We start from the raw sequence: 10,883 nt of genomic DNA on the forward strand, positions 1-10,883 counted from the left end.
TTACCAAAAAACTCAGTAGGATTTATACTTGGGTCTTGCTAAGAAAACTTGTTTGCACAACGCATTTTCCACCAACGCAATCCTTTCCATTATTTCATTGCATAAAACAACGCATCAGTAGTCAAACATTTAAACGTGTTATCTAAACTTAAATGTTGTATTCCCTAAACAATATTGAATAATCAAATTTTTGTAATGTCATTTTCTCTTTAATCAATAAGACGAGTTTTGTTGACAAAAATAGTGTAGTATTCATATAGTTAATAATTAACTTAGACTTCGTTTAATAACTATTTAGATTTCATTTTATAATGTTCATGCTTGATCATTTTAGAATTGTTTGGAGGAAAGTTTGCATCTACTTTAGTTTTTGTACATTGGTTGTTGTTATTGTAGTTAAACCACCTCTCTCAAATTAGCTCTTTATACAGTCATGCTCTTTGGAAAGATTTGGCTATCCAGTCATTGATATTATTGAAGGTTCTTTCTTGCTGTCACCCTCTTGCTTGGAAGCAACAAGTACCTTTGTCGAAGATTTGTATCTTTCCCAACAATTTTATTTTAGGTGGTGATTTTGAGATCATTTGTTGGTCATGAGAGATCTATATAACCTAGACCATTTGAAAGCATGGAGGAGATCGATGTGCCAGTTTGACTCATGTTAACTTCCCTCTTAGATTATGAGGTTCTGTTTGGACTTTGTTGACATGACCCTTTTTTTATTCACTCACTATGTCTTATAATTCTTCTTATATTTAACCTTGATATATATAATAATGTCCTCTAATTAATGTAATTATAGGTAAACTACTGTTTCGGAGATGCTGTTTGGAGATGTTAGAGATGTTATCAAGCTTTCTTCTATGTATTCGTCAAGACATTTATTTTGTATACCATATTTGCCAAAATTTCTCTTTTTTATGTAATAAAAAATACTATAGACTTTGTTTGTTTATTTGTTTTATGTGAATACGTTTGATTTGCTTAATAATGTTCTAAATATTAGGTTATTCATATCAAAATTAAAAAAAAATAGAAAAGGGGTAAGAGTTTGATTTCCCAATGATAGCATCGAGAGTTCCACTATCTCCCGATGGCTAGTAAATTGTCGAGAGTTTGATTTCAGGAAATTGGGTTTCCAAATCAAACTCTCGATGATAGAAAACGGGAGATCAAGGAACTCCCAACGACAAATATACATTCATCGGGAATAGATAACTCCCAGCTCAGTACACAGGCGTCGGGAGTTATCACTAACTCCTGACGGCATTGAAAATCATGAAAATCAATCATTTAAACAAAAAAAAAAGTTTTAATCTTATAAAATTAATTTCTATTCACTTGAGATTAAATTAATGAAAAAAAATCCTGCAAATGAAGAAAACCTTGCAAAATCACTCTAAATCATGCAAACGAATCTAAACCAAACAAAATCATGCAAAATCATGCACAACAAGTACAATAATCTCAAATTAATGGAAAATCATGGAAAATCAATAATTTAAACAAAAAAAGGTTTTAATCTTATAAAATTAATTATCATTCACTTGAGATTGAATTAGTGAAAAAAAATCAAATACAATAAAAAATAATCTCAAACTCGAGGATTTTTCCTACAATTAAAGAGAATAAGGTATTAGTAGTGGGTAAGATATTAAAAAAAAGGAAAAGAAAAAAGAGAGAGAAACCCAGTGGATATCTGATCTTAGTTTGAAACGGGTCATTTCTATCCGACTCGGTGCTGAACCAAAAAAAAAAAAGTGAGGGAAGGTGGAAAACCAGCGAGATACCCGATCCCCATCGACCCGGTAAGTTCCTGGTGTATGCGCCTTATGAAGCCCAACCAGGTTTCTTCACTTCAATTTTTTTTTCTATTTTATAAACCGGCGGGATACCCGGTCCCCACCGCCTCATCAACCCGGTAAGGACTCAATGTATGTGTCATGAAGCCCAACCAGGCTTCTTCATTTCATTTTTTAATATCTTTTTGATTTTTTCTAATTAATTTCTTTATTTCACTAATCTCCATGTTTTCAATCTTATTGTTGTGCATAATAGAATGAGATTGTAATTAATTGGTGGTTGAGGTAGGTAATTTATTAGTAATTCTTTTTTTATCTGTAATTGTAATCAAGGTAGATAATGGAATGAGATCACAATTAATTGGTTGGAAGGATAAAAAGTAATTAATCATAATAAGTTCTCCTTCATTTACATCATTTTCATAATCATGAGGTTCAAAAAAATAAGTTTTTTTTTTTTAAGTGTCATTTTTTCAAAAAATAAATTGGAAGGGGTATTTTTGTCAATGTTCTCTTTGATGGCATTTGGGATAAGAAGTTGTCATTATAATCATAGTTATTATACTTGGGTTTTAATTGGATAAGGTTTGTGTTTGGATAAGGTTTGTGTTTGGATATAGATTATTTTAGTATGGATTAAAATAGTATAGGTTTGAAGTGTAAACTATTTTAAATCTACTACGCTTGCTAAATATGCCCAAGCTCCATGGTTGAGCAAATGTTTAGTTTTTAAGACTGAAATTATTCTTGGGACTGATTGTGTGTTAGAACTCTTAAACTTAAACTTGGTTCCTGCTGGAAAGGTGAATATGACCTCTTTATTATGGCAATCTATGCTTGCATAGTTTGCGGCTAACCAGTCCATACCTAGTATTATGTCAAAATCACTTATGTCTAGGATGATAAGGGTCACCCTTAGTTTATGTCCTGATAATGACAATTCACAGTTTTCTACTACTGATGGGCCAACATAGATACTCCAGCAGGAGTAGCTACGGATAGAATGTAGCCTAAGAGCTTTGATGTTAATTGAGCATGTTGTGCACATGTTGTAGAAATGAATGAATGACTAGAGCCCGAATCAAATAAAGTGAAGGCATAATACCCGAGGATGGGTAATGTACCTGTAACCACTGCATCTTGATCCTCTGCCTCTTGACGTGTGACAGCAAACACCCGTTCTTTCTGTTGTTGGGTAACCTTGTTATTAGTAGGCTGGGTGGTCTGGTCAGTTGATACTTGGTTGATGAACTTTGGGCAAGCCCTTGTATAGTGACCCGTCTGGCTGTAGTTGAAACACACCCTTATGTTCCGAAAACATTGCCCCTGATGGTGTTTTCCACAATTTCTACACTTAGAATATGTGAATGTTCGGCTCTCCTGTTGTGACTGTATGCCCTGAGTGCTTTGGGAAATTTTTGCTTATCGTTGTGAACGTTGGAAGCTTGTTGGGTGAATTTCCTCTTTTGATTCGACATGAATCCTCGTTCTGAAGTTGAGGTTTTGGCAACAAGATCTACTTCCATGAGTAAGGCCGACTCGAGGGCAAGGGCATACTCTTTGTGTTGGAAAGTAGTAACAATGCCTCGAATGCCTTCTCTTAATCCCCAAGTAAACCTTTCCACCTTCTTCTCTTCTGTGTCCACTAGTCGAGGAACAAAGTGAGACAAGCGATCAAATTTCCGTTCATACTCTGCCACTGACATATTTTCTTGACATAGATTAAGAAATTCCACTTCCTTTTGATATCTCACTGTCAAAGGGAAATACCTGTTGTAAAAAGCCTGATTGAATTGTTGTCATGAGACTGTACCTTTGACTGTTCTTTGTGTGGAGTCCCACCAGAACTTTGAATCGTCTCTTAACATGAAGGTGGAACAATTTACTTTCTGTTCTTCTGGGATGTTCATATGGCGGAAAATAGTTTCTATTTCTGTTATCCAATTCTCTGCTATAATTGGATCCACAGATGATCCATCAAATGTTGAAGGGTTGAACTTCCTGAATTCTCGAATGATCTTCGAGTCATTTGTATCGTTGGTTGTTGGTGTGGTGGACGAGGTTGTGTTTCCATTACTCATATTTTGTATTAGTAGTAGTAGCGCCTCTGGTGTAAGTAACACATAAGGCGTCTGTCCATGTCCTTGATTTTGATCCCTTGTGGATTCACTTCGAGGTCTACCTCGTCGTGTTGGAGCCCTTTGTGGTGGCATCTGGTGCACACATTTTATTTTCATAATAAGGAAGCAATCTAATTTAATTTTTTTTTAACTCATACCTTATGTTTACTAAATTATTTACTAAATTACTCGTTTGAAAATTCCACTTACCAGCGTATTTGGCATGGCTATGGGCATCACTTAACAGGCCTAACCATCAAACACCACGACTCTTCTAATGCAATGGAGCCTATTTGGCCCAAACGCTCTGATATCAAACTGTAACGACCGGATCCTTACACATTATGATCCGACCGCTACGATATGCATACTTAGACTTTTCTATCATGAGATGAGTTTTAGTTGAAATTTCAAATAACATATCTAAATTTTATTAATTAGATAGAAAAACTATATAAAAAGTTTATCTATCAAAACATCAGGATCCATAAAACATTAGTGTGGTGGTACAAAATGCATATGCCTATAATAGTGAGTTTGATGGTTGGCCATTTGAGTGACGTCCAATTCTGCCATCTACGCTGTGTTCTTACCTAAAAAGTCTGTAAAAATATAGGATGAGTATATAATATATCCAGTAAGTAGTTCTCACGTAGGGTAGTGACCAAATGCACAATCACAAGCAACATGTCATGAAAACATATGATCGAAACCGAAAACGTATAATAACATGTGGTGGTCGGTTATGCTTCCAACATAAATCTCTCCACCCTGATAGGAAGATAAGAACCTAAACGAAAACTAACCCATCTGATGATTAGCGGGTCATGCAGTCAGTAGAGCCAGAGTCGCATCCAACATTAACCATTAGCATAAACGTAATATTGGACTAGAGGCGTGCAACCATACATACCCTGCTAGTCCCTAGCATAAACTTAACGTAAGATTAGGCCTGGAGGGGTGCAACCATACATGCCCTGCTAGCCCTGGAAGCATAAATTTCTCCGCCCTGATAGGAAGATGAGGACTTAAGCGGAAACTAACCCATCTGATGATTAGCGAGTCATGCAGTCAGTAGGGCCAGAGTCACATCCAACATCAACCATTAACATAAACGTAAGATTAGATTGGAAGCATAAATTACACCTAATTAAAACTTGATTTTAACGTAATCGTGAACAAACATAATGCATGGGGTCCTTGTAGAGAAACGTGTTCTAAACATGTAATGCAATATAACAATTAACATAATCATGCAACATAATAAAGGTACAGTATCATAGAACACTTAAAGAGAAGGTGAGATAAACTACTTACCGTGATCTAGTTATTCCTTATTATTCTTTATGATTTGATCAGTAGAGCTTTCCCTTTTTAAACTAGAAGAAAATTTGGGCAGCACCTTACCCGAGCTTTTCTCTTTTAACCTCACAAAACTTCCTCACTCACACTTACTCTTTCACACGATTCTTTGTTATTGAGATTTGTTTGAGAATGGGTTAATCTTTAGGCAAAGGGTCCTATTTATAGTAGTTTTCAGCTCTTCTCAGTGTGATAAATCATCGTACGGGTGGCTTTTTTAAAATTACTTAAGGTTTAAGGTTTTCTCTCAATAAGACACCTAATCTTGGCTAATGTTTGCCCTTACGTCATCATTCTTTGTTTGTATTCAATTTTACGGTTTTTCTATGTATAATCTATATGATCGTGACCAAATTCAACGCATAATTCGCGCTTCTGTCCAAATCTCGGTCACTCTGCTCTCAGAATCTCGCTCTCTCCAGTTTTCTCACTAGGAATTTGCTCTGTCCACTCTCACTTTGTCCAAATCTCGCTTTGTCCAAATCTCGCTCTCCCTGCTCTCAGAATCTCGCTCTTTCCAGCTTTCTCGCTAGGAATCTCGCTCTCTCCAGCTTTCTCGCTGGGAATCCCGCTCTCTCCACTCTCGCTCTCAAATTTTCTCTTCCGTCTCGCTCTCTCCAGCTTTCTCGCTACAAATCTCGCTCTCTCCGATTTTTCCTTCAATCTCGCTCGCTCCAGGGATCTCGCTCTCTCTACTCTCGCCAGCCTCAATCTCGCTAGCCTCGCTTGCTGGGGTTTCTCGCTCTCCAATTCTCTCTTCGATCGCACAACTCTCTTCTCAGTATCTCGCTCTCTCCAGTTTTCTCGCTCTCCAATTCTCTCTTCGATCGCGCAACTCTCTTCTCAGTATCTCGCTCTCTCCAGTTTTCTCGCTCTCTCCAATTTTCCTTCAATCTCGCTCTCTGTTTTCTCCAATTTTCTCTTTAAATCTCGTTTTCTCCAGGAATCTCGTTCTCTCCACTCTCACTTTCTCCAATTTTCTCTTCAATCTCGCTCTCTCCATCTTTCTCTATCTCTCCAATTTTCTTTTATTTACTTATTTATTTATTTATTTATCATTCGATTAGAGTCTCGCTCTCTCCACCTTCGTTCTTTCCAATTTTCTTTTATTTTTATTTTTATTTATTTATTAATATTATTATTATTATTTGTAATTGTTTCTCTGCTTCCTAAATTAAGGTTAGGGTATTTATATTTATCATCCAATAAATTTCAATATTTAATTTCCTGTAGTATATGCGTACAAATTTGAGTTGTTACAGTCTAATTAATGTAATTATAGTAAACTACCGTTTTGGAGATTCTGTTTGGAGATGTTGGAGATGCTGTTAGAGATGTCATCAAACTTTCTTCTATGTATTCGTCAAGACATTTGTTTTGTACACCATCTTTGTCAACTTTTCTCTCTTTTATGTAACAAAAATTACTATGAACTTTGTTTGTTTATTTGTTTTATGTCAATATGTTGGATTTGCTTAATAATGTTCTAAATATTAGGTTATTCATATCAAATTTTTTTAAAAAAAAGGGGAAAAAGGTAAAAAAATAATAAATACTGTAACAAATAATTAAAAAAATGATAAATGTAAAATAATAAAAAAGATAATAAATAGTAATACTGTAACAAATAATTAAAAAAATGATAAATGTAAAATAATAAATAAGGTAACGAATGAGAATTTTGAAATATTATTGGCTATAGCTAAATATGAAATACAAAATAATATTTAGTTAGACTATTATAATTATAGATATTCTCGCCCCAAATGCCCCTTTTATATATTAGGGTTCTAGAGTTATATATTATAAAAGTTAAGAAAAAAGCACTCCTCTCTCTCACTCTCGCGCAGACACCTTCGCCAGGCCCTAGCCGCCGCTCCCCCTCAGACACATTCGTCTACCGTCGGTCCGCCCACCTCGCCGCTCCAGCCACTCCAGCTCGCCGATCGTCATTCACGGCCGTCGCCGTCACGTCCGGTGGTGGGTTTTTCTTCTTCCGTCACGTCCGCTCCAGCCACTCTATCTCTCTCGTTTCTGTTCTAGCGCATCACTCTCGCCGCCGTCCCTGTCGCACGCCCGCGGCCGCCGGTTCAAGCAGTGGTTGGAGTTCGGGTGAGTTCTCTAATGTCCAGCTTCCGTTTGGCATAAATTTGTTACTCATAACGTGTTGATGATAGATTCAAGATTTAGGATTTGATTAATTTTAGTAAGTTCAAACGTGAGTTCTCTCTCGTTTCTGTAATTTTAGTAAGTATTAAGCCTCTAAAACCCCTAAAACCCCTTCTTGAATTCACTTATGTTAGATGAAATTTATGATTTGATTAAAAGTCAAAGTGAGTCGTTTAGTTTGTCTAGGAAACAAGGTCTCTGAGCTGTTTGGACATTGTTTAGTAGCTAATTTATGTTTGCTTTAGTGGATTTAGTGTGTAATTTGGTGGTTAAGGCTCTGAATTTGTAGGCCTTTTGTTGTTTGTTCATTCTTTATTACTTATCCACAAATTAAATTTGGAAGTTTGGCATTGGGATTGTCAACATGATTTGAAACTCTTAATGGCTTATGAATGTTGAATATTTCCTCAGGTGTTTTGTGTAATGTTTAAATCCTTAAGTTTTAGGTTGTGGATGTTCTGTGAACAAATATTCTATCAAGTTTGATGTCTAACTTCGGGTTAATTAGGTAAGAAAGTTTGGTATTATTCCTTAGTTTAGTGCGAAATTTGGGAGAGAAATTACCAAACATCTTGCACTCCTTCATGTTTAGTTCAAGTAAGTTGCCTTTCCACTTTTTTTTTTTTTATAAAAAAATGTTATGATTATTTATTTAATTTTTTTTAGTAGTGTATCATGAGCTTTTGTTTGAATGGTTATATTGCAAAAGTTTAATATTCTTTAAGCTCTACGCATTTTTGTTTTAATAGTCTTTAACGGAGAAATATGGGAAGAGGGATCCTACACCCTTGTTCGAGAAAAAGGAAGGATAGAGATGATGTTGAAGAGGAACATGCAGATGTTGGTATTCCAATGGCTCTTTCAAATATGCACATGAAATCTAGAGTTATTTTCGTACTTGAGAAGGCATCTTTGACACTTGCCTTGGTTGGAAAGGTAAAAGCTTTGTATGTTGCATTTCATCTTTCTTGATACTCTCTAATATTTATTAATTTTTTGAGCTTAACCCTTTAATCTTAGCAAGTAGTTTATAGGTTTAAAAAATTAATTGTTCTTCCACTTGTATATAATGGTACTTGTTTTTCTATGATTGTTGTGTGTATGTTTCTTTAGAACTATCAGATTTTAAATCAAGAAAAACATGCTGAATTCTTGAGGAGAAAGAGAATGGACCCATACAAGTTTAGACCTGATATAGTTCATGAGGTGAGTATCTTATTTATTTATTTTTTGTAATAGAATTACATTTTATAGTTATATGAAAAGAAATGTTGATCAAGTTTAGCAATTACAAAAATTTCTCTTTAGAAGATCAAAAAGAAGAAACTCCTTTAAATATTGACACCACACTCGGGAACAGTAATAGAAGTTTTGTGATCTTTGAACAAAATATAATCTTACATTTTCTCTATGTCAGGCTCTTGTTCATATCATGTATTCTCGAATCTGTATGGCCGGTTTAGTTCAAGCAGTCTTTATAAGAACTGATGAAGGAGTTCTCATCCAAGTTGATCCACGGACTCGAGTACCAGAATCATTGGACGAGTTTTGTGAAATGATGTGTTAGTTCTTAACTTCTTCTTGCATAACAAAATATTATTAGCTAGTGATGTGTATGAAACTAATTCCTTATGATGCTTCTGTTTAAATTTCTAACATATGATTATATTGCAGCTCAATTGTTGCAAAAGCTTAGCACTAAAGCTAAAGGCAAACGTGGAAAACTATTGCAAGTGGTCAAAAATCCTGTGACCCAATACTTACCTATCGATTGCTTGAAGATCGGTGAGTTGAGCTAACATATTTGGAAAGATTGGTTATATTATAGAACATTTTGTAACCTAGAATAATGACAATAATCCAGGTCTTTCTTCAAGTTCCAAAAAGGTGGTTGAACCACGAGACTACCTCAAAACTTTCAGCAACGACGTCAATCTAGTATTTGTGGTAACTGATTGGTTATTGTAGAACTTTCCAATTTCTCATACCATGCATCAATTATTCTTTTCAAACTTGTCATTTTGAGTGAAAACTAAATGCTTATATGGATATTCAGATTGGCGCAATGGCTCATGGCAAAATCGATGATGAAAACATAGATGAATTAATATCAGGTTAGCTCTTTATAAGTTATTTAGATCATTATCTCCTATCAAATTAGCACAAAAGTTTGTCTTTTGTGTTGAACTGTAAGCGCTTTATAATTTAATTGGTTTTCTTTGCCCCCAAAAGAACGAATTGTTTTATCGAACTTCCTTTTTTCTCCTTTATAACAAAAGTAGACAAAATTTGCTGCAAATGAATTGGAAATACTCAATTGTTTTCACGGGCTTGCATGCAGTTTCTGGATATCATCTAAGTGCCAGAGTTTGTCTACGCATGATATACGAGAGCTTGGCTAAGAAATATGGAATTTGGTGAACTAACCACATCCTATCCTTGTACAGCATCACTATTATACTCAAAAGCATGTCTTTGTTTATTTATTTACTTTGGAATTATATATCGATTTTTTTTGGAGGGGAAGTGCTATATCTAATTGTTGTAATAGATAATGTATAGAGCGATCTCTAGTTTGGGTACTTTTTAACAAAAAAATGTATTGAATAGCCACATTTGAGATTGCAATTCAAAATATTGAGAAGTATCTAACATTTTGTCGTTCGTTATAAGGGCTTGTTGTTTAGAATGATTTTTGAAGAGTATAAACTTTCTTTTTAACTTAAGGACACTTATTTAAACACTTAGAACGTCAATTGAAACACATCAAAGTTTATGGATGATTTTTGTATAGTTATACTAGCTATATTTGTCCTTTCAATGCTTTTTGTTTCATTTTTAGAAAAGAACTGGGTTATCAATTTGTTTGGAGTTAAAGAGGGAATTCGATCTTTTAATTTATTGTTTGGTGTTGATTGCATTAATATTGGTTTCTAGTTGGATTCTTTTACTTTTAAATTTTAGAACAAATAGGCATTGTTTTATAAGGATTTGTTTTTTAGTGTTATGTTTATGAAATTTATGTTTGTATTCCTCATAGTTTGTAGGAAGGAAAATTTTTATAGATAGAAAGAATGTTAAACTATTTACAGAAATAACAATTTTTGTCATTTTGTGTAATAGTTTCCCTTATTTTCCTATTTTTAAAAATCCTCCTCATAGAAATAGATGCATTTGGTCCCTAAAATTAAAATTTGGTCAATTTAGTACTTCAATTATAATAAAAAAAGAAAAAGAAAGAAGGTTTTAAGTATCATCCCTACATTAATTAGGTGTTTTTTCCTATTATTTTATTGCCTGTCTCTTCCTTGGTCAAATTCTTTCCCAACATCCATAACCTCACTGATTGCTTGCACCCATTATGAAAGTGCCTACAAAAAAACATACTTCATTGCTTAAACAGCCTGACCATTATAGGAAGAAAAGAATA

The 10,883-nt window shown here is 34.5% G+C and overlaps 1 protein-coding gene across 2 annotated transcripts; it reads left to right on the forward strand.

Annotated features, from left to right (window-relative positions):
• Positions 1-7,086: 7,086 nt before the first annotated feature.
• On the forward strand, positions 7,087-10,125 carry LOC150035025 (uncharacterized). 2 transcript variants are annotated; one of them, XM_090315511.1, is made up of 9 exons: positions 7,090-7,396; positions 7,962-8,050; positions 8,203-8,389; positions 8,567-8,659; positions 8,871-9,015; positions 9,128-9,238; positions 9,318-9,400; positions 9,510-9,567; positions 9,795-10,125. In XM_090315511.1, exons 3-9 carry the CDS (start codon positions 8,219-8,221, stop codon positions 9,872-9,874), a joined length of 741 nt encoding a protein of 246 aa, XP_090171637.1. In that variant the 5' UTR covers positions 7,090-7,396; positions 7,962-8,050; positions 8,203-8,218; the 3' UTR covers positions 9,875-10,125. The 2 variants fall into 2 exon arrangements, with proteins under 2 accessions (XP_090171636.1, XP_090171637.1); XM_090315510.1 differs by lacking the exon at positions 7,962-8,050 and having other exon boundaries at positions 7,087-7,396.
• Positions 10,126-10,883: the final 758 nt, after the last annotated feature.

The sequence above is a fragment of the Benincasa hispida genome, chromosome 7 (genome assembly GCF_027475165.1).
Source record: "Benincasa hispida cultivar pf3 chromosome 7, pf3_genome.v1.1, whole genome shotgun sequence".
NCBI lineage: Eukaryota > Viridiplantae > Streptophyta > Magnoliopsida > Cucurbitales > Cucurbitaceae > Benincasa > Benincasa hispida.

Excerpts from the sequence above, each read along its gene's own strand:
- LOC150035025 (XM_090315510.1), top strand. The coding sequence starts at position 8,219 with ATGGGAAGAGGGATCCTACACCCTTGTTCGAGAAAAAGGAAGGATAGA. Across the intron at positions 9,239-9,317 it reads TATCGATTGCTTGAAGATCG|GTCTTTCTTCAAGTTCCAAA; the intron begins GTGAGTTGAGCT and ends ACAATAATCCAG. Across the intron at positions 9,568-9,794 it reads CATAGATGAATTAATATCAG|TTTCTGGATATCATCTAAGT; the intron begins GTTAGCTCTTTA and ends GCTTGCATGCAG.